At 34.2% G+C, this 27,486-nt stretch overlaps 5 protein-coding genes across 6 annotated transcripts; 3 read left to right on the top strand and 2 right to left on the bottom strand.

Annotated features, from left to right (window-relative positions):
- Window positions 1-205: 205 nt before the first annotated feature.
- On the bottom strand, window positions 206-3,835 carry LOC140807404 (uncharacterized). Of its 2 annotated transcripts, none has more exons than XM_073164236.1 (6): window positions 3,671-3,835; window positions 3,342-3,451; window positions 1,887-2,873; window positions 1,423-1,700; window positions 743-840; window positions 206-660 (listed from the first exon to the last, which is right to left on the bottom strand). In XM_073164236.1, the coding sequence occupies exons 2-6, from the start codon at window positions 3,418-3,420 to the stop codon at window positions 549-551; spliced, it is 1,554 nt and encodes a 517-aa protein (XP_073020337.1). In that variant the 5' UTR covers window positions 3,421-3,451; window positions 3,671-3,835; the 3' UTR covers window positions 206-548. The 2 variants fall into 2 exon arrangements, with proteins under 2 accessions (XP_073020337.1, XP_073020338.1); XM_073164237.1 differs by having other exon boundaries at window positions 209-648.
- Window positions 3,836-11,640: 7,805 nt separating this feature from the next.
- On the top strand, window positions 11,641-14,298 carry LOC140807778 (transcription factor RF2b-like). Its single transcript, XM_073164743.1, has 4 exons — window positions 11,641-12,334; window positions 12,892-13,024; window positions 13,423-13,507; window positions 13,767-14,298. The coding sequence occupies exons 1-4, from the start codon at window positions 11,865-11,867 to the stop codon at window positions 14,132-14,134; spliced, it is 1,056 nt and encodes a 351-aa protein (XP_073020844.1). The 5' UTR covers window positions 11,641-11,864; the 3' UTR covers window positions 14,135-14,298.
- A 1,210-nt stretch (window positions 14,299-15,508) lies between these two features.
- LOC140808197 (superoxide dismutase [Mn], mitochondrial-like) lies at window positions 15,509-16,953 on the top strand. Its single transcript, XM_073165258.1, has 6 exons — window positions 15,509-15,838; window positions 16,076-16,122; window positions 16,216-16,341; window positions 16,436-16,492; window positions 16,565-16,642; window positions 16,724-16,953. The coding sequence occupies exons 1-6, from the start codon at window positions 15,592-15,594 to the stop codon at window positions 16,808-16,810; spliced, it is 642 nt and encodes a 213-aa protein (XP_073021359.1). The 5' UTR covers window positions 15,509-15,591; the 3' UTR covers window positions 16,811-16,953.
- Window positions 16,954-18,685: 1,732 nt separating this feature from the next.
- LOC140807013 (mini-chromosome maintenance complex-binding protein) lies at window positions 18,686-23,529 on the top strand. Its single transcript, XM_073163652.1, has 14 exons — window positions 18,686-19,019; window positions 19,402-19,515; window positions 19,611-19,718; window positions 19,850-19,981; window positions 20,257-20,298; window positions 20,464-20,583; window positions 20,690-20,845; window positions 21,409-21,480; window positions 21,568-21,681; window positions 21,824-22,026; window positions 22,135-22,270; window positions 22,393-22,620; window positions 22,734-22,801; window positions 22,881-23,529. Exons 1-14 carry the CDS (start codon window positions 18,852-18,854, stop codon window positions 23,002-23,004), a joined length of 1,785 nt encoding a protein of 594 aa, XP_073019753.1. The 5' UTR covers window positions 18,686-18,851; the 3' UTR covers window positions 23,005-23,529.
- Window positions 23,206-26,168, bottom strand: LOC140807014 (CBL-interacting protein kinase 2-like). Its single transcript, XM_073163653.1, has 2 exons — window positions 25,983-26,168; window positions 23,206-25,104 (listed from the first exon to the last, which is right to left on the bottom strand). Exon 2 carries the CDS (start codon window positions 24,762-24,764, stop codon window positions 23,442-23,444), a length of 1,323 nt encoding a protein of 440 aa, XP_073019754.1. The 5' UTR covers window positions 24,765-25,104; window positions 25,983-26,168; the 3' UTR covers window positions 23,206-23,441.
- Window positions 26,169-27,486: the final 1,318 nt, after the last annotated feature.

The raw sequence follows: 27,486 nt of genomic DNA, 5'->3' as shown, positions 1-27,486 counted from the left end.
TTGTGAACCGTGTATCCAATTAAGGTTCAGTCCAAAACATACACAGTTTCTTGCAATCGTGAACTCTGGGCAAAGCGAGCAATTCACGCTTTGTTGTGTACAGTTAGAATTTAAGTACCCATTTATATGGAGTCAATGAGTTTCATAATGTCTCAAATTAAACAGATAAGTATATTACAATCGATCTTATTCAAAATTTGCTGAGTTCTATTTTTCGTTTATAACAAACAGGTAAAGGTCCGTCCAACCTTGCCTGACGTTGTTCATTTGAATAAAAATTGAACTTCGCCGTCGTCGAATCTCCATTTCATCTCTACTTAACTGGATTCCGTTTGAGCATTTATCTTTGCTGAACTGAAGTGGAATATCTACAGGGCCTGTTGTTTCTTCCGACAGACTTCATTTAAGTTTATTCGAAATTTTTATTTCGATACTTACTAAAATTGTAGTAAGTTTGTACATAATTTCCCGGAAGGAACATCTGACCCTAGTTAAAATACCAAAAAAAAACAATGATCAAATCCCAGTTCGAATAAATAGCAACAATGTCAGTTTTCCCTGGACATCAGGAAGTTGCAAGTTGAATAAATGGAAGCAGCAGCGGCCCCGATAGCGAAATCTTTCTCATAATTATCAGCTCCCTCGTATCTGCATTTTAGACTATTGAGACATAGATGGTCTAAACTAGAATACTCACGTGCATTCAACTTACTGAAAATCTAAGTTGTCTTGTAAAATTTACCTGCTGTCATTTCCTAGAGGATGCATCAGTTGTGAAGAACCAAACAAACCTCTTTCACAATGAAACTGCATTGCCTTCACTCCATTTAACCAACTCTCCTGATAAAATTCATAAATAAACTTTTTATAGATATCACTTTGCCGGTCATGATTAGTAATAGAAATTAGAAATAGAAAGTAAAATATACGAGAAATGATAATATTGAATAATTTGATCAAATGGTTTCAAGAAAAGTTCAAGTTTTAGACAATTTGCACCAGTGACACCAAATATGAAATCAGGAATTGCTGGTATGTGTCCCAGGCCCAGCTGAGTAATCAATCAGTAGGCAAATTTGTTCAACTGTAAATAACACCGGGTGTTTTAAGATAGTTTCTCAAAATTGATCATTTGCTGTAAAGATCATAAAGTGGTGGGAGATACTAAACAGTATGTGCGAAAAGAAAGATTATGGTAGTTATAATTAACTTCACTAGAAGGTATTAAACATGATTTAAGTACTTTGAGAATCACTGAAAGTTCGAAAATAGGATAATATATTTTGTGATAACTGTAACGCAACAGAAGCCAATCAAGTTTGCAGCGCATGAAACCAAGTCTTAGATGAAAAACTCAGACATCAATTCAAACAATAGATTATACACAGATTTTTCTAGCTATAAACACCATGAGAAACTCACCAGATGACCTTCTTCTTCAGAAAGGGCTTTATCCATCACTTCAAAATGTTTGAACCATCTATCACGGTGAGCTTCAGCAGTTGCTTTGTTGCAAATGGTAGATTCTTTTGTCGTATATGATTCTTTCTCATCGTTAGCGGTAAATTCTCTTGATAATAGGTGAGGTAAAACAGTTTGAATTACATCCCGAACTCTTTGTTTACTTTGACTTAGTGCTGCAAGGCGCCCTCTGATGTCTTGATTGAGAAGCTCCAACCATTGAGAAGCTACATTAGCAGCTGAAATCATACAAATAGATATGTTATCTCAAAAAAATTATTTATTGTTGGTAGTGTCTGTTACCATGATATAAAAGTGTAACATAGAAATTTACGCATCTTCTCATATTTTAAATCATTTTTTCCAATAATGCACTACCAAAACTGAAAAGAATCAAGTGCAAAGGAAAAGGACAATGTAACAACCTTTGACAGAGAGGGAAGCTACACTGGTAGAGTTCGCCGACTCCTCATTAGACAAAGAGGCAGTTTTCTCTGACTCGATGGATGCTGATGATGATAACTTCAGAACAAGTGCATCATCCACATTCTTAATGCTGGATTGTGATGGCGACCCTGTAAAAATTCTTGTCTTTCCCATGTATGAATCCCCACCACCTCTTTTGGCATCAGAGCTTAAAGAAATTGATTTCGAACACACATGAAAGTCTCGAATTTGCTTACTTCTTGACAAAATTTCTCCTTGTTTGAGACCAGATCGACTTACTTTTGCACTGTTTACATCTTTTGTACTGGTACCAGCTTTGCTACTATCATCTTGCTCGCTTCCATATTGTGGATTATCTGTTCTGGCAAACTTTGTGACGGCTTCTATAATAGAATGAACCTGTTTTGTGTTTCTCACATGATTAATGATACCGGGATTCAGCCCATTAAGCAAACCACTAGGAGCAGCAGCCCGTGCAAACCTATCAACCTGCTCTTTTTTCGCAATTTCTAACTTCCTCTTAAGCACATCATTTTTGCTCTTCCTCCCACGTGGTTTTGGTACTCGAAATGTCATTTGCTTATCCCCATATGAAGCAAGCATACAATCGTTCTGTTTGACCTTTTTACATTTCCTAGTTGAATCATTTTCCTCTAGTGGACCTACAGAACTTCCACTCTCAAAATCTTCACTTTGATTCAAAAGTTTGTAATTCTTATAAGGATAAAAAGGGTCGCTGTTATTTGAACTTGAACCATCGTCAATATTTAAATTTAAAACGAACCCTTTGGCCTTAGAAAAACCATCTTTACACACCATTTCCTCTTTGTCAGAGGCAGGGCGTTTGCAGAATTCTCGGATACACGATGTATTATCATCATTGGTCATACTTTTAGCGGCACCAACAGTTACACTAAGATCAAGTCCCCTTGAATCAGGATTGGCATCCAGATGTGCAGCTTCAGCTACAAAAAATTCGTTTTTCAGCTTCTCTCAAGTGTAACTGGATCTCGGTTTTAAAATATTTATCAAGATTTTTCCGAAAAACATGATACACAAGAAACAGAAACCTCATAATAATAAGCAGAACAGGGGATGCTTTTATTCTCATTCCAATGCATGGTCAGGAAAGGTGCCATAACAGGATAAAAATCAGAATGTTCAACTAAGGTGATTAGAACTCTGCTTAGTGCAGAGCTAAAAGTCATTTAACCGCTACTGAACTACTAGCTTCTAAAAGCTCAATTAATTTTGTATTTGGAAATAATAGTGAATAAAACTTCTTAAAAATAAAGCCAGTTCTTGGTTCCAACTTCTCTCTATCCACCCTTTGAAATTTCCTATCACCGTAGAAAGCTTGATTGCCACGAGCTTCAAACTCGAAAGTGTAAAAAACATACAAGAATTAACCTTAAATAAGGAAAAATAAATACCTGGAGAGCCAAAAACTGATTCAAGATCTTTCATTTTCATTGTCTTGCGAGAGTTTTCAGATGCTTCTAGGGTTTCCATAGTGTCCCTCGTCTGCCCCTTCAAAAAATACCTAATCAAAACAAGAAATCCATGAATTCAGCCAAAAAAACTAAAAAAAAAATACAAAAACCGAAAGGCACCATACTGCAAAATTCGATGTTAACTCGAAAGGGAGATATTTGATTTCTCCGTGTTCTCCACACGCTAGGAAACATGAAAATTTTTCGGATTCAATTACCAGGGTTCCAAGAGATTCGAGAAAACCCAGAAATACAACAAAAGATCGCACCTTTATCCAGAGTGGTCACATAAATCCAATGAATGGATTCAAGATTCTTGAGTAAAGTGTGTTGATTTGCTTTATTTGAGACTCGAGAGAATATGGTAATGGTTACTGCATATATGAAGTCTCCCCAGTGTGTGTGTGCGAATTTGAATTTTGAAGGAGCGGGCAAAGAGCTTGACGAAGCTTGCTTGATACTACAAATGGATATTTATTCAAAAATTTATAAATTAAATTTTTTTTTGTCGGTGATAATATTTTCTAGAAACTTTATATATTTTAGATTCAGACTTGTAAAAATAATTTATAATTGATGCAAAATTTTAAAATATTAATTTAATTTTAAAACCTTAAACATAATACAGTTTTTAATCACAATTCGAATTGGAGAATGAGTTTTGTTCCAACGATTGTTTGACTATGTTGTATTGTCATAATTGATAGGTTCAGTGATTTCCTTTTTTATGACGATGGAACCGACCGTTATTTTTAGATGTATGAGAATAAACTTCTGAATTAATGTGATAACGATAAAAAATGCTAGTCAAATAATTTGTATCGAGCAAATCTCACTCGAACTCGGGTCTAAATTTATCAAAGACAATTTTTGGATGACTTTATATGACCCAAATGAGAAATTGTTGGAAAATTTATGGACTGCAAAATTATACATGAACATGCTATATATAACAAACTCAGTCTAATAATCTATTTGAATTTTAGGTTTACAAAAAATTGAATTAATTGGTATGATTCATGTGACCCAACTCAACAAGTCTCTTATAAGAGTGAGTCTCATGTGAGACCATCTCGTGTATCTTAATCTGTTAGACGGGTCAATCCTACACATATTCACAATAAAAAATAATGATCTTAGCATAAAAAATTATATTTTTCATTGATAATTCAAATAAGAGATCCGTCTCACAAATACGACTTGTGAGACCGTCTTACACAAGTTTTTACCCTCTTAGCAGCAGCTAGCAAATTTCAGCATAAGCTAACAATTCCAGCAGCAACTAATATTTCAGAAGATAGTATTTTCCAGCAGACAAAATCAGAAGATAGTATTTTCAGCTGACAGAATCCAGCAGCAGAAGAGTTCAGTAGCGAGATTCCAGAATATAGTTACTGATTCTGCTCAGGACCTGTCACTGAAGCATTTAACATGGAATAAAGACTTTTAATGACATATTATGGTCATTAATTAGAAGGCTAACCGTCAGATTTTGGCTTAGCACCCTCAATATCTGAAATTGTTGTTACCAAAATCTTGAGTTATCGCTTGAAATTAGAGCTAAGAGAGTGCATATTTCAAAACTATAAAATCTAGTAGCGAGGCAAGCAGATTTCCAGACTTCAACCGAAATTCTTTAAGCAAATTACCGTAAGTGGGTTTATGTATAAATATCTTGAAACCAGATTGATGATTTCTGTTTTAAAGCAAAGTATAAGTATTCCTGATTTCTGATATCTGATTTTTGAAGCACTGAAACTTAGTGAACTAATGGTAGAAATATATATTCTGAACATTACTGATTACTGGACTCACCTCTTAGAGGAGAGAACATATAGGGGACTGATATCAGTTTAGTCATGAAATTCACAAATATGCCCAGTGCTTACTTGTTAAATTTCGGATTACTGAATACCGGATACTGATTTCGGAATACTGAATACTGATTTTTGTTATGAAAATAATAATTTCTGTATATTATTTATATTACTGTTTCTGTATGAAAATGATTTCGAAAATTGAGAGCCCCGCTTACTGAGTGATAACCATATCACTCACCCACCAAATTCTCTCAGATAAGAGCGAGGAAGAATTGTTAGAAGAAGAAGAACGTCATCAGTTCTGGAGCTAGTGAAGAAGACTGCTAATTTTCTCAGTTCTGATTTATGTAATTAGATTCCGCTATATAAGTTAAGACAGTATTATGTTCGGTTTTACATTTCCGCTGTAAAACATTTGAGTTTGTATCAGATATTGAGATATTCAGTATTTATGAATAAAAAGACTGGTTTCTGAATTTTGTACTTAAGAGGTTTGTTGTTTTCGAATGTAAATTCGAGAGCAACATCAATGTCGACCAACCCCCGTCTCGAGACGTGACATTAAAGATGTCATCACCCTGACAAAAAAGATTGACAATGAAAAAAATATAAGTCAATTAACTAAAATAGTAAGTTGACCACTAATATGATTAAAAAAAAGCAACAAAGATGCGAGTTACATAATCAATATATAATGTTATTTTCTCTATTTTTGTTCCTACATTTTTAGTTTTGAAGATCCATGACTCCCACTTTTGATCAATAAGCAGATAAGGAATGTGAATACTATTGTTTGTTATTGAATCAGCACGAACTCACAGTTATTTGAGATAAATTTCGATGAGCGGCGACCATCGCTTAACCCAAAAAATGAAGAATAGATCTTTTGTGAGATAGTATCACGAATCTTTTTCTGTTAGACGGGTCAACCCTACCGATATTCACAATAAAAAGTAACATTTTTTCATGGATGACTCAAATAAGATATCTATCTCACAAAATATGATCTGTAAGACCGTCTCACACATGTTTTTGCAATTAACGAGACAATTACATTTTTTACTCATGATAAAAGTTATAGCCAGAGCTCACATATATGGTTAACTTGTAAGTTTGGTTTCATGATCACGTTATAAATCTTGGGCTTGCTAAATTTTATACATTAAAGCATAGTTTGATACACATGATAAGATAAACATGTGATATATAACATAATGATAAATAATATATAGGATATTATATTTAATGTTTGGTATAATTTTAATAAGAGTGATTAAATTTATATATTAGATTGTAATGACAAAATTAACCTTATCATAATAAATTTTATAATTTCAAAGTTGTTGCTGTAGTTCATATTTTTTATCTGTTCATGCGCCGATAGTACTTGTATGATTTGCTTATATATACCTAATTTTATATATTATATAATATAATAATTGAGTCCTTGATTTTGTGAGTCAAATCAAATATCAATTTTTAAGGTTAATCGAGTGATACTAATAATTTTATTGAGATTTATAAAAATTATTTTTATAATTATCTCGAATTCATTTATATGATTATCATATTATATAATATATAAAAATAAATAAATAAAATTATTTGATTTAATTTCTACCAACTAGATAATTGAGGGTAATTAAGTCATTTGTAGTGTATTTTATCATTAAATTAAAATTATCACACCTAATAGAAGGGACATTTTATCCTTTTAAAAAATTATTTATCAAGGGCCCATGATATTTTAAAAAGGTACCAAACATGAGATAAGGAAGATTATTTATCAATCCCTCCCTTATTCTATGTACCAAACTATGCCTAAAATTATTATATTATTGTGCGTGACTAAAAAAAAAAAACAGATGTCAAAATAGAACGAGTTAAGATATTTTCAATAACTAAAATACAGCTCGCGCAAGTTTGATTCGATTCGATTTGCATATTGGTTATTTAATATTAGTGGTTTTTGGACTCTAAAATTGTTCAGTGATCGAACTTCACTTTCTTAATTATTCGAGTGCTAGATTCTCTTTGCACCCCACTTTGGAGGCAAAGGAAATAATAGTAATCTTGCATCTTTATCACAAAATTCAATGTACACACCAATAAATATTAATACATATATCGATCACATAATAATTTCTGGAGATTGAAAGCAAGATTCCCCATAAAATAAAAAGAACCTTTTTTATATAAGATTCAGTTTTGTTTTGTTACGTTGTTCATCAATCGTATCCATCAATTAAGTGACGTTCACTTATTGAATCCGATGAAACATATCAAATGAGTTGGAAAGCATAACAAAATTATATATATATATATATATATATATATATATATATATATATATATATAGACACACTAGAGATCTAATCAATTTATCATTGGTTATTTGATTTTTATAAAACAAAAATTTATAATCTTAGGTCATGATTTATAATTATTATCCTTGAAAAATTAAGTCAAATATTTTAAGTTACAATTTAAAGGGAAGGGTGCAAGGAGGAACTTGCCACTCATTTTAAAATAAAAAAAATTAACTTTTTGTGTTTGTAATTATTAATTTAATCAAACAATGCATTTTCTCGTGTCATATCTCTCACCTAATTTGTTAAACATTTAACATATTCATGGTTCTACGAGGTGAAAAGAATGCCCGATTGAGGACATGAAAGCCAATAGCGAAATGTTATTGAAATCCATCAATGATTTAGTAATTTGATAAAACTTAATTATTGTTAAAAGACATATCAATTAGATTCAAGTTCTTTGGAAATTTATATATATATATATATATATATATATATATATATATGAGTAGGTCTCTTGTGAGACGGTTTCACGAATCTTTATCTGTGAGACGGGTCAACATTATCGATATTCACAATAAAAAGTAATACTCTTAGTATAAAAAATAATATTTTTTCATGAATGACCAAAATAAGATATCATTATCACAAAATGCGATTCGTGAGACCGTCTCACACAAGTTTTTGTCTTTATATATTTATATGAAAATGCAACAATCAAACTATTGTGTTGAACAAAATATAAAACAAATTTTTTTACTAAGTAAAATAAATAATTTCATGAGAGATAAAAATCAAATATTTGCAAATCATCCGTCAAATTGTCCAAGACACTTGGATTGGATGTATGTGGTCCACGTTATCTTCGATGAAATTCACATTTATCATCCCACTTATGCATAACAAGTGTCAAAGGTCGGTGTGCTTTGATTAAATTCGAATATAATTATAGACAAAAACTTGTGTGAGACGATATCACGGATCGTATTTGTGAGACGGATCTTTTATTTGGGTCATCCATAAAAAAATATTATTTTTTATCGTGAATATGGGTAGGGTTGACCCGTCTCACAGACTAAGATCCGTGAGACGGTCTCACATAAGACCCACTCATAATTATAATTTTTTTTAATACAAAATCAAACTATGAAATTTTTATAGCAAAATCAACTACAAATTATGAAATTCGGTTCGGTCTAGTTTGGATGACTGATTTTTATTTTCAATTTTCATATATAATCGATACATGAGATATTGTAATTTGAAAAAAAATTGGTTGTTGATACTCGATAGAAGTTAAATAAATATTTTATTTGGTCGTGTTCTATAATTATAAGTAAAAAAGCATTTATAAAAATATTTATAAGAGTTTACATATTTTTGCGACTTGGGAAAACTTAAAAATTGTAATATTGTAGTTATATCTATTTGGGCAAAAGTTTGAAACAATTTTTTTTTTCGTAGTAGTTAGATTGCTACAAAACTCACTAAGGATATAATACAAACTACAATCAAATAAAAAAATATGTATATATGGTGAGCCAAGATGTTGGACAGAACATCTGGCGCTCGAGCGGTAGAAAAGAACCGCCCGAGCGCCAATACACCATAAAAGAACAAAGTCGGACAGAACGTCTGGCGCTCGAGCGGCAGAAAGTTACCGCCCGAGCGTCAATGGTGATCAAGTTGATCTTCGGACAGAATGTGCCGCGCTCGAGCGGTAGAGATTAACCGCCCGAGCGCGAGTCATGCAACATGAAAAATTGCCACTTGGTCTGTATATGCGCGACGTGTATATATATACATATATCATACATATCAAACTTTGGTAAGAAGGGAAAAAGGGAGAAACGAAGGAACCGAGAAGGGAAGCTTTAATCCTTACGCCTTTTCACTTCAATCCGCCCGTCTGATTTTGAATCCGACTTTAGCACTGAGTTTCTATCAACGCAGGCTACAACTGGACGTAAGTGTTGCTACGTTTTGACATGTTTTGCAATTATGTCATTGTCAGAATTGAATAGGATTCATATATGATGTTCTTGTCATGTTAGACATCATAGAATCGAAGTCAGATTGAAGAACGGACTGTGTATGTAATTGTTATGATTTTTGGAGTCGATTTGACTGAGAATTCATATCAGATATGTATGGTTATTGAGATTATGACTGATATCGATATTGATTATGAGTTCTGGTATTATATCTGTGATGTTTGGACTGACGGGATTATCGAGACAGTATTGTTATGCCGTCGAAACATCAGTTGATTGAAATTGATCAGAGTCGGTATTGATTTAGATTGTATTGGTATACCGTATGTCGATTGACATTGATCAGATTTTATTGTGATTTGATATTGATTCAGAACAGGGATTGAATTGAGTTGTTTATTGATATTATATCTGTTCGATATTATTATTACCAGATTGGGAATGGACCGAGATAGAGTCGGGACTTCTTCTTCTTCTTCTTCTTCGGAGCGAGAAGATAAAGGTATAAATTAATGTTGAGTTGGGATTGCACAACTCGAGGGAGGTTTGACTCGAGTTTCCCTAAATCACATACTTTACCTTATTGCATTGATATTTGCATTAAGTTGATTGATGTACTTGTTCTCTTGATATTAGATGACAGGTATTAGACGAGTTATCTTGTGACAGAAGTGCCGGATAGTGGTGGTATCGCCACGGCACATTGCACGATGTCTCAAGATAGGATGTTAGCGATAGAGCTACAGTCCTTGACGGTTAGGTCAGGACACTGGATGTTTGGTTATATCGAGTAATGGAATCTATTACGGAATTCGATATAGGAACACCATATTTGGTTATATCGAGTAAAGGGTATTGGAATTCTTCTATTACGGAATTCGATATAGGAATACCAGGGCACTGGTTATATCGAGTAATAGAGATTATGGTTCCATCCTTTACGGAATTCGATATAGGAATACCACATCTGGAAACCGGGATCCCTAGACTAGGATTGAGTCTAGTATAAAACGTGGAGTCACGAGCTTGAGGGACAGTTATATTGATTGATATTGATTGATATTGAATTATGTTCCTGATATTGATACATGTTTAGAATAAGAGTTATTCTTGATATTGATTATGTTCCTGATATTGGTACATGTTTAGAATAGGAGTTATTCTTGATATTGATTATGTTCCTGATATTGGTACATGTCTAGAATAGGAATTATTCTTGATATTGAATTATGTTCCTGATATTGGTACATGTTTAGAATATGAATTATTCTTGATATTGATTTATGTTCCTGATATTGGTACATGCCGAGAATATGATTTATTCTAGATATTGAATTATGTTCCTGATTAGGGTACATGTTTAGAATATGATTTATTCTTGTTATTGATTTATATCATGATGTTGATATAGGATATGATTTTTGTTATATGCTCTTATATGATTTATATGATTGCATGTATACATGATTTATACTGGGATATTTATATCTCACCGGAGTTATCCGGCTGTTGTCTTGTCTGTATGTGTGCATGGCAACATCCAATAAAAAACATAATATGTTAGAATTTTTTTTTACATAATTGGTTATATTAATATAATCGGTTTAATTTTGTTTATTTTCCATGAATCTTAAATTTTTAATCAGTTTGATCGATTATAAACTCAATTTAAATTGTAATCGTCTGAAAAATCAATCCAAATAATACGACACATTGATTCGATTTAATTCAATATCTTAAACACATGCCCATCATTGAGAATAAAAAAGCTAGAATTTTAGTGTATCGTATAAAAAAAAACTCGGGGTCAAAGAAAATAGCACTGATGGTTAGCGTGTGTATATATATATATATATATATAAGTGAGTGATTACATTATGAATTTTAATATCAACGTGTTTATATAAGATGATTGATATGTGAAAAAGAAAAAAAATTAACGAACCACATATTTATTTATGTTTAAATAAAATGATCGCCGATCATGGGTGGAACATATACATAACTCAAGTACATGAACAAACTTTCGCAATAAAGTTACAAATTTCACCGTAAAAAAAAAAAGTACATGAACAAACTTTTATTACATATATATGCTCCTCCGTCAGGGGGGCTGGGATCCCATGCGTGCCCCACACCTCGAATGATTACACCCTCATCGACTCATCCCTACAAAACGCCTCGCTCCTCCTCCCCCACTACTCCATTTTCAACCTCCCATTTCTCAATATTTGCCTATTCTTGTCAACTTTATTCCAAGAACTAAAGAAAAAAAAACAGTCGCTGATCACTCCCACGGATGTCCACTCCTAAATCATTATAACTGGAAGCCACGAAATGCAAGATCCAAACTTTAAGTTGAACCAAACGCCGTCGCATTCTGCCGCAATGAGGCCGACCCACCACCGCAGGGCTCACTCGGAGGTGAAATTTCGGATGCAGGAGCACTTGGATCTAGTGTCCGAGCAGTTCGATGCGCCAGAGGGGAGTTTTGAGGAAATGGGATCTGTGGATGATATGTTCTCTACTTATATGGATATAGAGAAGTTCGGCGGAGGCGCAGGTGTTGGGTGCGGATCTGGGGTTGTGGATTCGGTTGCTTTATACAATGCTGGTGGGACGGCGGCGGAGGGCGGAGATGATGGCGGGAAGACTGCTGGTGGAGTGGCTAGGCCTAGGCATAGGTATAGTAATTCTGTGGATAGCTCGAGTTTAATGTTGAATGAGAGTAATATTGAAGCAAAGACAGCTATGGCTCCTGATAAGCTTGCTGAATTGTGGACTATAGACCCCAAACGGGCCAAAAGGTCGTTTCTTTTTCACTCTTGTTTTTTGGGTGTGTGTTTTCTTGATTTGATATCTTGGTATAGAATCGAATCGGGTCGAGTATATAATTGGAAATAATACGAGTATTAGTTTTTTTTTCCGAAATAGAGAGATCCAATGGGTCTCTTTTTTGTGGATTGGAGTGAAATTGGTCAGTTGTTTCGATAACATAGGATTTCCGATTTCGAAGAAGAAATAACTTGTAGGTAATGAAATCATATGAATATATACATTTAAATTACATAAAAGATATGAAACTTAGAATTAAAACGGAGGAGATGGCTACCGGTGGCTCCACCACCCTGGATGCCTGATCTTGAACTTGTTCTACCAGGTTGACATTTTTGGTGAAGAGAGTTTTTTTAACTAAAGGATCTTGATACAAATTTCAAAGCTGTTTGGCTAAGTATTTCTCAGGTCAATTTTACACAGAACATACCAGACGGCACTTGAACTTATAGACATTCCTCTTGACTTTAGTACGTATAAAATTAGAATCGACGTTCATTTTTCTTGTATCGGTGTTACCATGGATCAGGATTATGGCTAACCGTCAATCTGCTGCTCGATCGAAAGAGAGAAAGGCACACTACATGTCTGAGCTCGAGAGAAAAGTTCAGAACCTTCAAACGGAATCGACAACTCTCTCTGCACAACTCACACTGTTTCAGGTAGTGCTTCGTTAGAGCTATTCTGACCTTTTTTGTTTTATTTATGCTACAGATTTTGAGGGGACAACCATTTTTAGATTTTCCTTCCCTTGTTCTTGGTAACATTAAAGGCCAAAGTAGTTTGATTCATTTCAAGTACTTCTCAAGATGAGCAAAATTTTCTTGGGATTTATGCAGAATACCAAGTGTATTAATCTTTTTCTGTACAACTACCGATATTATACGGATTCTCTTCTTTAAACTGGCCGCCAATATTCCCTTCTGAGATGTTGTCTGTACTGAAAACTGCTCTGTAAATTGTACGAGAATGTAAGCTGCTACCGATGGATAGGGTGCATTCTTCCTTTGGATATATTATTTGATGGCTCCATGTTTTGAGAAAATGTTTGTTCTTGCAGAGAGACACAACAGGGCTGAGTAATGAAAACACAGAGCTCAAACTTCAGTTACAACACATGGAACAGCAAGCACGGTTACGCGATGGTAAGCAGGAGCATGCTTTCATGAATGGTGAATTACTTTTTATTTGATAAACCGATCTGGCAAATTACAAAATTTAAATCTTTCATGGAGTTGCTATTTTGATTTGGTTACATTTACTCCCAAGCAATGCAATCGTGCAAATGCCGAAGGAATTTTTGATTTCTCAGTTTGAAATTTCGAACCATGTCCGAGTTGCCTATGTAAGAAATTATAAAAATTCGGTAGGATCTCCCACATAACATATCAGTGTGTTTTGCAGCACTCAACGAAGCACTGAAGCAAGAGGTAGACAGACTCAGAGCCGCCACCGGGGAAATATCTTCCGCCCCCTCAGATGCAATTTTCAGCACCGCAATGCAGCATGTCCCGTACAATCCCCCGGCCTTCTATTCCCATAACATCTCAAAAAACCTACAACTCCCACCATTTCATCCCATTCATACTGCCATGTCGAGTCATCAGCATCCTATCACGACGTCTGCTGCGCATGTACAAGGTTTCTCCGACAGGTTGCACCAGGATCCTTTAGGTCGCTTCCAGGGTCTCGATATCGGCAGCAGAGGCTCCAATCTTGTGAAATCTGAAGGCACTTCTCTTTCTGCCAGTGAAATCAGCTACACATTGTGATTCAGGGTTTTTTCTTTTCCTATTTTGCATCTGTTTTAAGCCTATTTGTTTGCTCACTTGTTCATACAACTGACATTGTTCAGCGTCCACATGAGTCATTGTAATTTGTAATCAACATTATTTCATTTGTTAACATTTTATAGAGTAGATTCATTCCACGTTTTCTCATCTCTCACATTAAATTAATTAAATAATTTGAATTACTTTCATTTATGTTTTGATATCTATACTATTTTATTAAATTTGAGACATTTAGAATAACTAACTTTGATGCCATGGTGTCATGGTCTGTTTTAATAATTATATATATATATATATATATTAATAAAATGTTAATATTTTAATGTAAGTTATATGTAGTTCAACGGATAGAGTCATTGTTTCTTGGTTTAAGTTTATAGTTTAAATTCTCATTATGGTAATTTTTTTTTTTTCAATTTATTTTTTAATTTATATATCAAAATTACAGCTTATAATTATATTTTGATCCTCATTTAAATATAAATCAAATAAATTATAAAAAATATTATACAAACGTTATGTGTGTTGATGCACTAGTTCTAAAAATAAATCAACGTAGAAAACATTTTCATCATATCAAAATAAAAATAATCATATATTATATTTTCATTGTAATCTACCAAAATATAATTTTACTTCATTTCTATATATTGTCATATCACCCATTTCTCACATATTCCTTGAAAACACAATGTTCTTTTAATCATGTGTATATATGCATGTATAACTTTGACATAAGTTAATTGATAAATTTTAAATTATGTGTTTTTTTTTAAAATATATATAATCTACCGTTGAGTTGTAATAATTGTTTTCACTTCATTAAACAATCGAAATGTGATGTTTGAACTGATGTACGGTTTAAATAATAGAGTTGCATCGTTACCGTTGTCAATAGTTTTAGGTAAGAATTCATCTCATAATAACTAATATTATTGCAATGAATGAGAATTGAACTCGTGATTCAATAAAGAAACAAAACGGTAGGTTTTGATTTCTTAATATTAATTTTTTTAATAATATAAAAATCCACTTGAGCATCGACTTTTTTGAAATTTTATTTTAAAAAATAATTTATACTGCCGATACATTCAAACCAAATAAAATCGAAATTCTGCTGTATAATCAAAATCGTAAATTAATTTTTTTTTTTTGAAAAAAAAAATCACACAATATAATATATATAACATCATGAACGTAAATATTTGATAAAATTCAAGAGAAGATTCCATGGAACGAAACAGGAGATGACACACAATTTGTACTACACTTGTGGAAGTACAAGTCCAAGCAGTACAAGTCCAGACACAGGCCGCCTTGTACTACCGATCGAACTAAATTCCAGTCAAGATATATACGCGCACACACACACACGCAGTCTCCGTTATCGATCATCTTCATCCGTTTCTTCTCTGAAAAATCTTGGAATCTAAGCAATGGCTGGTGTTGAATCCAAAGGGTTTCATGGGCTGATCAAGCTATCGCTTCCCGATCTGCCCTACGACTACGATGCACTGGAACCCACCATCAGTGGCGATATCATGCGGCTGCACCACCAGAAGCACCACCTGGCTTATGTCACCAATTACAACAAGGCTCTGGAGCAGCTCGACGGCGCTGTTTCCACTGGAGATGCCGCCACCGTCGTCAAGTTGCAGAGCGCCATCAAGTTCAATGGCGGAGGTTTTTATGTTATTAATATACAATCTTATGAATTGCGAAGATATTTGAGTATGGGTCGAAAAGCTCACGAATCGGTTTAATTTGTTTACACTTGGTCCCGAACCTTGTAACTTTTTTATTAAAAAAACCAATTAAAAATTTCGAGTTAAAAGTGTTTTTCTACATAATGGTTTCATCCGAAATGCTCCTATGTTTACTTGAGATTTTCAACTTGTAATCTTGTGTTTCATTTCACAGGTCATGTAAATCACTCAATTTTCTGGAAGAATCTTGCACCCGTTAGTGTAAGTTAAACACAAACAGTTATTTTACCACAAAAATTTGAAACATGGAGCTTTCTTTCATTAGAATGATGATAAAATATTCTCTCCTTGCAGGAAGGTGGTGGTGAGCCTCCAAAGGGTCCTTTACGCGCCGCTATCGACAATGAATTCGGTTCCTTGGAAGCTCTAATTCAGAAGATGAACGCAGAAGGAGCTGCAGTACAGGGCTCCGGATGGGTGGTAAGCCAATAATACTCGCCCCATGAACTAGAGATGGAATACATTAATCTCCGGTGAATTTGCATTGTCTAATTTAATTTCATTGATATTTCAGTGGCTCGGCTTGGACAAAGAATTGAAGAGGCTTGTGGTTGACACCACTGTGAATCAGGTATCTGACATTGACATTCATTAACACTCGACGTATCGACTGATCCAACTTTCTTGTGCATTTATACTACAGGACACCCTGGGCACTAAAGGGTCGAACTTGGTTCCTCTGCTTGGGATCGATGTCTGGGAGCACGCATACTATTTGCAGGTAGATCATCTGAATGTTGAATTTGTTTAGTCACGGTTCTGAGACGTCGAATGAACCATTTTGTTGGTTGGCATTGTGCAGTACAAAAACGCCCGACCGGATTACCTGAAGAACATATGGAATGTGATGAACTGGAGATATGCTAGCCAAGTTTACGAGTCCCCTTGATCGTCCAACTCTGTTTTTGTGTATTAATAAGAGATAATTATAAAGGTGGGTGTTGTCATTTTAGTGTTGAACTTGAATAAGTGTTTTCATGTTTGTTTGTGTAACAATTACATGTTTGAGATGCAAATAAAGAGGCAAGGACAGTCGTCGTGTTTAATGCTGTTTTGATATGTTCCGCATCCATCGTCGTGACGACATTCATAGGGATTTCGGGCGGACGGAGTTGAAAGTGAACGGATTTTTTTGATGAGACATTGTTTGGTTCGAGAATGAATATTTAGACATGTTTGATCGAGATTAATTGAATCAAACCGACTGAATATGAATTACTAAAGTTCGAGATTCGAAAATTTTAAGAATTTTGGTTCGAATTGTTAATTCTTCAGAGCAATGAGTCGAGAGTTTGGAAAATGTGAGCTATTCGCCTATCCGAATTATTTTGCTCGCTTCAAAACAAGAACTCGAATGATTTGATATATATACTTGTTTGTTATATTAATGAGATTTATAATTAGAAAGTGATTCCTAAATTATTGAAAGGGTACAAGTGGTTGGATCCTACTTATTTTTGAAATAAATGTCACACTCTTTCCATGAATGATCAATATTCCAATCTCTACGTTTATATTTACTAGCTTAATGTACTTGTGTTAACATACGCAATATCAATTATATTATAAAAGTTTAAAAATTTGATTTTTTGAAAAATAATTAATTATTTTGTTATTTATCTGGGCTTAATTTTTTATCACATTAGACGATTTATAATAATTTATATATCTTACTTTCAAAATTGTTTCTCAAATTAAAATTCAATCCGTTGATTTTATTTTATATAATAAATTGTATGAATATAATATGAGTTAGTCTCATGTGAGACCGTCTCACGGGTCATAATCCGTGAGACGGGTCAACCCTACCCATATTCACAATAAAAAATAATACTCTTAGCATAAAAAGTAATACTTTTTCATGGGTGACCCAAATAAGAGATCCGTCTCACGAATATTATCCGTGAGACCGTCTCATACAAGTTTTTGTCATATAATATATAGAACAAAATGAATTGAAAATATTTTTTTTAAAAAATTTATATATTCAAACACAACGTATAAAGTATAATAACTTAAAAATCAATCAAATTATAGATTTTGTCAATGTATAAATCATAATCTACAAAAGCGAAGTATATTACAAATAATTATCAATTTAAAATCACTGTGACTAACTCATAAAAACAATATTAAAACAAATGAAATAGTAATATTGATAGTAAAATATAACTCATACTATTTAATTTAACCTCCTAAATTTTTTTTCTTTTTTATTTTTACAATTCTATATCATGAATAATAAATTCTATATATCGATCTTTCGTAGACTAATATTGATTACTATTAATTTCTTGTTGAATAAGATCTAAAATAACTTAGAGTCTTTTTATTGCTCGTTAAATCTCTTTTCATGAATTACATATTCAAAGTTTTGATCGATGATTGATTTTACAAGCAAAACATGTAATTTATTTTATGTGAAATTGGTATCCAAAATTTTTTTACCTCTGTTAAATAGAATAATTTAATGTTCTTTCATCGGTTGATCATTCTTTTCGTTCGATCAAAATAATTTGAATATGTTTCGAGTTTGGTTCAAATTCAATATTATAAGTTTTGTTCAAATTCAACAATTTTAAATACGAACAGATATTTTATCGAGTATCTCAATTTGTTTATATATCTGATACAACATTGTTATATAATTTAACTGTCCTGTTATTCCAAAAAATAAAATATAATAAAACTGGAAATTTAAAAAATATATTAAAGATGTATAGGGACGATGCGACATGGCCGCGTTGCGTAGGCCCAATATAGAAGGAAGCCCAAAACCTAATGCAGAAATGGCGGGAACACAACTTGATTTGGCGGGAAATCAACCACTCCTTCTATAACACTGTTCAGCTTCTCCCCAATGCCTAACCCTCCGAATTGTGCGTTGTATGATAAGTGTATTCTAATCTAAACAAAGAAAAGAAATTTCAATGGTGGGGCTGCCGTACGATTGCCTTGCGAACCCTCTGGGAGCCGTACGCTTGACATTTGATAAGGCGGTGGCGTCCGGATACGATCCGGCGGTGCTCCAAGGCCAGGACTGGGGAGCAGCTGAATTATTCCGCCAATTCTTCTTCGACGATGATTGTCTTTCTCAGGTTGATTTTTTTTTTTCGATGATGCTTTCATTACTGTGTTTGATTGGTCGTGTAACCATGATAAGAGGTTTTTAAGTATGTACTTGGATTTTACTTCATGTTATCAAAAACATTTTCCATGAATCGGTGTAAATCTTAGATTATTTTCTGATTACGAGAAGATCACGATTACTGAACATGAGATTCCCTCTTCTAACGTGTTTTTGTATATCATGCTGGTCAGCTGATTCACCGGCTGCTAATGCTCGGAGAAATAAGTTGAAATTTTTTTTTTTGAGGTTCTGTTAGTTTGTATCTTTTCACAATTTAGCTGTTACAACGAAGTAGTAAGTGCGGAATGAAATTTAGGCCAATTTTTGTGTTTGGTTTTATCTTACTTTAGGTGCCCATGCTCAATCCTTCTACCTTAAAATGGGCTCAACCCAATACTCTGGTGCGCTTTCGAGGAATGATACAAGACATGTTGGGCAATGAATTTTATGTTGGCGCATACAAGGTATTTTGCCATGTTTTGCGGTGTTGTACAATCCAGTTGTTTGGTGCTAAGAACAATGGTTAGATTTCAATTACATTTTCGTATTTCTGTTACAGGATGGTGATACATGGAGAACAAACAAATTTGCGGATACTTCTCATTCTCCTATTAATACCTCACTTGATATGCAAATTTGGGAGCGTCGACTACTTTATTGCATTCCTGTGAGTTCATTCATTTTGCTTGTTCCCTGTTTTACTTCGTTCTACAAGCTACAGGTCTTACTCTGTTTTGATTTTTCGGCATGGTTGATCGCAGTTTAAAATTTTCAGTCCTTTCACTCTCTCTGTTTTAGGTTCCGGGGCAAAATTTTTGGGCTGAATCTTCTCAAGAGGCTGTTAGAAATTCTCATACCAATTTAATATCTCCACAGAGAGAGAAGCGGCCAAGGGAGGATGAAGCAGTTATGGGTGATGTTGATATGATGGTACATTTCTTTTTTTTTTCTCCTGGTTTTTATGCCTGTCCTACTTATTGTAGGTCGGAATCATGTTGTTTCCCAGTTTTCCTGTCAAAAACTTTAAAGCACGCCTAAGATTGGGAAATATCACTAGTTTAACTGAGATATGACATTCCTTCGGCAAGTTCAGCTTTCTGCATTCACTTTTGTTCACATGGATATCATCTCCTGTAAAAATTTGCATGGCTTAGTTGGGATGTGTATTTTGGCAAAACATTGTGATAAACTACATTTATTGACAGGAGTTTAATGCCACTGAGGGTTCTCCAAATTCTAAAAAGATGGTACGTAGGACTAACTTAATGGTGTTCCTTTTACTATTGTCATTGTTGATTCTCGTGTCTAGCATGGCATAAATCACCTAAATTTTTGTTCAAAATTAGCTCTGAGTAGTGGATGTGGGTAAATTCGTGAATAACTTAATTCTTCCAAATTTTAATTCTTGTCAGCGGGAGGATGGAGTTTCTTTGGAGCCTTTAACCATGCCACAGACTGTAACTGAGGGAACCTTCTCTAATTTGAGTTTGGTCCCTGATGCTGAAAGACATTCTTTTCCCTGTTTAATAAAGGCAAGTAAATGAGATTCATATCTTAACTTGCTACTCCAATAAATGTTTACCATTATGATTCGTCTGACACTCGATTGGTTTCATTTTTATACTTCAAATTCTGCAGATGTATGACACCGTTGAGTCCGAGATAAAGTTGAATGATATTTTTGAATTTGTCGGAATCTTGACTTTTGATCCAGAACTTCCTCTAGACAGAGTTGATAATGATGAATTATTGCAAAGTATTGAGGATGAACTGGTTCATCTGCCTTCTTCCAAGGTTTTTTTTTCTCCATATGTTACTTCGCCTTGGTTCATTCAATTTTGGAATAGGGTACCTTTTTTGAGGCAAAGAATGGAATCCATATTTGGTTGTTTAAGTAACTTTAAAAGTTTTTTGTACCCCAGTGGCATGCTGTTTAAGATGCTCGGGGGATACTCATTGCTGGCTTGCGAGGCTTATATTCGAAAGTGTAATTTAACTTGAGATTTTTCTGTTTTTCAGTTTTGCAACTTATTTTTGAATACTTTGTACTTGTGAAAGGCACATCCTACCTTGACCTTTTCTTGTTGCTTAGAGAAAAGATTAAGTTATTCTAGCAGCTTGATTAATACCTTTATAGAAGAGCAAAGCTGCATGTTTTACATCCTGTCTAGTAAACTACTATAAAACCCCCACCCAGCTTGATTGACATGTCCAAATCAAAAGGTTTGCAAGAAGTGTTGAACCACAATTTAAAATGTCAAGAGGTGCTGAAATGTCAACAATGTACATATTCCAGTGCCTTGCTGTTAAGTAACTTCGGAGATGGAACATCCAATGTTTGTATTTATTCATTATAGGTGCCTCGGATCCACTGTATCATACACCGGAAGCTTACGGTAAATGATTTTCTTTCTGGTCCTGCATTGGAGGTGAGCTGCACAAGCTTTACATCATTCTCATCTTGTTCCATTTCTTGCCAATGCTGGTAGCTAATGTTTCTCTTTGTGATCCTACAGTTAATGCCTAACACAGCAAAAGAACTACGGGAAGCTCTTGTGGGACATTTAACAACTGTTCTTGGAAATGACAGGGTGGCTGCTCAATATATGCTACTGCATCTGTTGTCCAGGGTCAGCCACACCTCATTTTCTCACCAAGCACCACGTGTTGACTTGAATAGTGCTTCTTGCATCTTCTAGAGCGTTTATTTTCACAAAATTAACATGCCTCACTCTCTGCATCTTTCTTGATATTGCTTTTTGATATGTGAAGGTCCACACAAGAGTTGATTCTATTGCTGTTGGAAAGTTATCTCTAAATCTTACTTGCCTCAGCAAAGAAAGTATGCCTGTTTTCAGCAATCATCTTAAACTCGCTATCGAGTGCCTTCTTCCTTTCACAATTACCTTGCCTATAACGATAAATTATCTCAACACTATTTCACTTGCCCCAAAGAAGGATTACAATACAAACAGGTATTCAAATTTTCAAGTTTCTCTGTTTTTATGTAGACCATAAGATTATAATAATTTTGTATAGGAGAAGCATAATATTTAAAGGCATGTATACTTTTCATCGTGCAGGCTGGCATTTGGATTTTTGCAATTGGCTGAAGGCTCGCACTTAACCATTGACGAGACCCAATTACAAGTTGGGACACTCAACTCAACTGGGGTTGATAACACAAGGGTATTAAAAAGCCTGATGGAGTCGCAAACGGTAAACAAAATATAAGATATTCACGCTTCATGTCGTCATTGTAAATGAGCTAAAGTTACTATTTGCAACTTGTTTAACTGCTACCTTGTCATCAATTTCTATTTTTTTTTTTGTTTCCCCAGGTTGAGTACGATTTTACATATTATAAGATGGAGATGCCTGTAGATGTTCAACTGCTGATTCTTTCTGAAGGGAAATCTCATATTTTGCCTGCTGACCTTATTCTCCCGCTCCGTCCATCTTCTGTCGAGTCCCCTTTGACAGTGGATGAAGAAATCCTAAAAGCTTGGAGATGGTACTTGGGTACGATGAAATCTTTATCTCATTCTATTGATCCAGATATGCAAAAGGTTGGAACTAAATCTTGCATTCAAGTTTCACTTTATTTCACTAGAACATGTGTATTCTTACTGTTATGTGGTTCATAAAGGATAAAAAATACTCATTTCTCGATGTCATTCAGGTGGTTGAAGACGATCTAGTTGCTGCCAGACGAGCTGATCGAAGCTTAGGCAGCCTTGAATTTAGCAGGTTATTCTAGCCATGGTTTGAGCAATTTGGTTTGATTCTGTCTCCATTCTTTCTCAACTGGATCAATGTTGTCTTTTAGATTGCTTACAATGGGCCGTCTGATGTCCATAAGTTTCGGTGAAAGTCATTTGTCAAAGGAACATTGGCAAATGGTGAAGGAGCTCGAGACAATCAGGAAGGACAGACTCCAGCAGAAGCCGTGAAAGAACTCGAGCTTAAAAAAGTGACAACTGATTTGTAACTAAACTATTCTTCCATCTGTATACTAAATGAAACGCTTCTGTAAAAACTGTGTTCTAGTAATAGTACTTCGACCATAACTGCATTCCGGGTTCAAAAGTACTCTTTCATCGTTCATGTAGGGAAAACTTGATATTATCAATAAGTTACAACAAAATCAGCACTAGCAATCCAAACGTACCAATCCGTACGTAAAAATGGGCTTAAACAGCGTTTAGAATTAGGTTATATAGATTAAAACGACTGACAAAGAAGATTACAATGCCAAGAAAATCAATAACATGTGACAAGTATGAATAAATAAAGTAAAGAGATGTGAAATAATTTAGAACTGGGAGACTAATTTTCCCACGCGACCACAACTAGTTTGGGACGAAAGCTTGAATTGATGATACTTCAACTACTGATGTTGCTCACCTTGCCAAGCCCAAACAATCTCTTCAAGAGCCGGTTTGATATTCCTTTGCAAAATTTTCCTGTACTCCATCGTATCACCATCACGCTTCTTCACCTCGACATAATGGAAGGATGAAGTGATTTCAAATATTTCCACATATACAGTCAAATTACCATTTCTACCCTCCTTAGACATCTCTAATCTCATCGACTCTTCATCCTTCTTCACCTTCAACTTTAGATGACAGGCAATTTCCTCAAGTTTTGACATGATATGAGAAGCTGGTTTTGCTGATGTAAATTGAACCTCGTCCCTTTGGTCATCGTCCACAAACAAACCAGACAAGTCAAATCCTGTGGAGAGAGAGATGATATCAAATGCATTTAAACTAAGAGGTCTTGCAAACTCCGTTTTCTTTTCGGGACAAGTCTCACAACAAGAAGATCCAAGAACTTCATCAGTTTCAACAGGAGGCTTTTCAGTATCCCCTACTCGAGTCCTCGCATAGTTGGAATTCAAACCCTTTCGGAACCACATGTTTTCCATGATTCTTTCTATGGAAATCCTAGTGTGGGGATTTGGATCAAGGATCCTTGAAAGTAGCCTCCGTGCTTCAGGAGGGAACCAATGAGGACATTTATATTCGCCCATTGATATCTTCCTATACATCTCTATAACATTCGAGTTGTGGAATGGAAGATAACCGGCTAGCATAACGAATAAAATCACCCCACATGACCAAATATCAGCTTTTGCTCCATCATAACCTTTTCTGCTGATCACTTCAGGAGCAACATATGCTGGGGTTCCACAAGTTGTGTGGAGCAAACCATCCCGTCTCTTGGATTTTGAAAGTGCATTCAACCCAAAATCCGATACTTTAAGATTCCCATTTTCATCCAATAAAAGATTTTCAGGTTTCAGATCACGATGATAAACACCTCTTCTGTGACAGAAGTAGACAGCACAAATCAGTTGCTGAAAGTATTTCCTCGCAATGTCCTCCTTGAGTTTCCCCATGGAAACCTTGTGAAAAAGCTCCCCGCCTTTAGCATATTCCATCACGAAGAAAATCTTTGTTTTTGTAGCCATTACTTCGTAAAACTGAACTATATTTTCATGTTTGATCAATCCCATAACAGATATCTCTCTCTTGGTCTGATTCACAAGTCCAATTTTCAACACCTTTTCTTTGTCAATAACCTTAATCGCCACACTCTGTCCTGTTTTAAGGTTCCTACCATAGTAAACTTTAGCAAAACTACCTTGTCCTAACAACCTTCCGACATCATATTTTTTCATCAATATGTTTTCCTTATTCCTCATGTCGAAGCACAAATCCTATTACACTAATCCTAATTTCTTCTCCTACAAGATACGGCGCTCACAAGGCAGGAGTCTTTGTAATTATGAACTCAACCGTCTTCGACAACATCGTGCTTCAGCACCACGTGAAGTGGGTAGGTTGCAGCATCGTTGTGCATTTGGCTGTAAGAATTGATTGCGCAGTCGTATTCACGCCTGCTATTATTATAAAAATTGAAGAAGATTGACCTTGATTTAGGCACAATCTTGCAGACACAGGAGACTGAAGGCTTATAAGCTTTGAAACACATCTTTCCGCATTCCCCCAAACTTGGGATATCACCAATATGTGATGAAGATTCTGCAGGTGATATCAAATCAATAGTTGCTCAAGCATAGACCATTGAAATTATGAATGAGAAAATAAAAGTCCTGACTTTCACAGTTCTTGTTTTCAGTCTATTATTATCAGACCCATGCAGAAATTTAATAAACTTAGGTTCATCAGAACGATTTCGATTAAGCTAAAAATAAGATTCTTTTTCATATCGTTCTACATTTTTTCAATCTCGAAACAATATTCAATAAGTGAAAACAATATTAGTTCCATAAGAAGACCCAAGTAGTTAAACACATAAATGACAACATCTTTAACCTTGTAATGAAAGTTTCTCGGCCCAAATCGATCTTTAACTTGATCTACCAATATATATAATTGAACTCAGAGAGCTTGCTTCATATTGATCCATTCCCCACAACTTTCATTGTTACAGAATTTAAAATTTGAGCAAACCATAATTTACCAACAGTTTTATTGAATCAGATTACAACATCAAATAAAACCAAGCGCAATTGACGTTCAGCAAAGAAAATCAATCTTTCAGGCTTCAGATAAAAAAAATTCTGCAACGACAAAATGGCGGCCCCTTCAAGATATGCTAAATCGCATTATCAATCAAAATTCGTGAGTCATCCACAACATAGCACCAAGAAAACAAAACAAAAATTACAGAAACAAAGGATGGTAATAATGCAAGTCCATTCAAAACTCCATGCTCAAACAAAATCTCGTGATTCAAAAACTCAAAAAAATTTAAGAGCTGCACACATACCACAAAAAAGAAAGAGAAATAGATAATTGAATAGACGGTGATACATCCAGATCCCAGAACCAGTTTTTTCCTTCTAAATTGAACAAGAAACATGAAAAATGGAAATGGGTTCGTGCAAAAATCATACCTTGGTGAAGAAAAGATCTTCGGTTTTGATCAGAAACCGAAGCCTCTGGGAAAGAAAAACAAATAGAAGCGCTGAGAAGCACGATTTGCGCGTAGATGCTTCAAAAATGCCAAGAATCTCCAATTTTAGAATGAGCTATTTCTGGTATGCCAGTGCTTACCGTTGTGTTTAGGCAAGTATTCAGCTCTGTTCGAGGGTTAACGAGATCCTACTTATTTGGCCAATACAAGGTATAAGATTTTGACACATATACAATTTAAAAAAAAAATTGAGTCCTATATATGTATCGATAGATCTTGGTCATCCATCTTATTATAGAAATAATTCACATGGATAAGATGAAATAAACCGCGTTCGAGGTAATAGCTGATTTCGACGTTCGTTTGATGTTTTTATTCTATACAAAAATATAATATTCAGTTGCTGTGATAATATTAATTTTTTAAGGAATATTATCATAAAAGTACAATTTTTATTCATAAAATTAGTTGAAAATATACACCATTCAACTAACACTGTCAGAGACATATGAGTAATAAATAATATTTTTTATGAAATAAATCCAATTAATCAGAGACGGTCTGATATAAATCTTCCCTCTTAAAAAAAAATTTCTCGTAAAATTCAGATTGAGATAATATGATATCAATCTTATCTAATATCGTCATGGATAAAAACTTTTATGAGACGGTCTAACGGATCGTATTTTGTGAGACATATATTTTATTTGGGTAATCTATGAATTTTTTGTACTTTTTTATGTTAAGAGTATTATTTTTCATTGTGAATATCGTTTGAGTTGACCCGTCTCACAGATAAAGATTCGTGAGACCGTCTTACAAGAGACCTACTCTATCGTTATGATATCAGTCAATTTCATTCTTTTACCTAATTCAGGAAGAACTCACAAATTTAGAATTTGCAAATTGATAAAATCCGATAAAAAAATTTTCATTTCCAAAAAAAAAAAAAAAACTCCGATCCCCGTTATCATTTCTCTAATCAGGACATATGTATAGATTAATTAATTTGACGTTGTAGCCATACTCGAAATCAAGAGGGAATTGTCATGTCACATCGAAATTATACATTCATGTGGGGAGGAGAATCTATGAATGAATTTTAAAAAAGAGTGATGCAACGTTGCTTGCTTTGCATCAGTAAAATCAAGACACTTGTATGCAGATAATATGAATCCACGTACGCATCTTCGATTTATATTTTAATTGATATATATAAGACAAAAACTTGTGTGTCGGTTTCATGAGTCGTATTTTGTGATACGAATATCTTATTTGGGTCATTCATGAAAATATATTATTTTTTTATGCTATGAGCGTTTTTTTTTTTTTTTTTTGTAAACATCGATAGGATTTACTCGTCTCACAGATAAAGATTTGTGAGACCGTCTTACAAAAGAACTACTATTGATATAATATTATAATTGTCTAATTACAATATAAAATTATCGATCATGTCGATGAGATTCTTTCTCTTAGTTGCA

Source organism: Primulina eburnea, chromosome 12 (genome assembly GCF_022965805.1).
Source record: "Primulina eburnea isolate SZY01 chromosome 12, ASM2296580v1, whole genome shotgun sequence".
Taxonomy (NCBI): Eukaryota; Viridiplantae; Streptophyta; class Magnoliopsida; order Lamiales; family Gesneriaceae; genus Primulina; species Primulina eburnea.
This window is presented reverse-complemented; position numbering and strand designations above follow the sequence as displayed.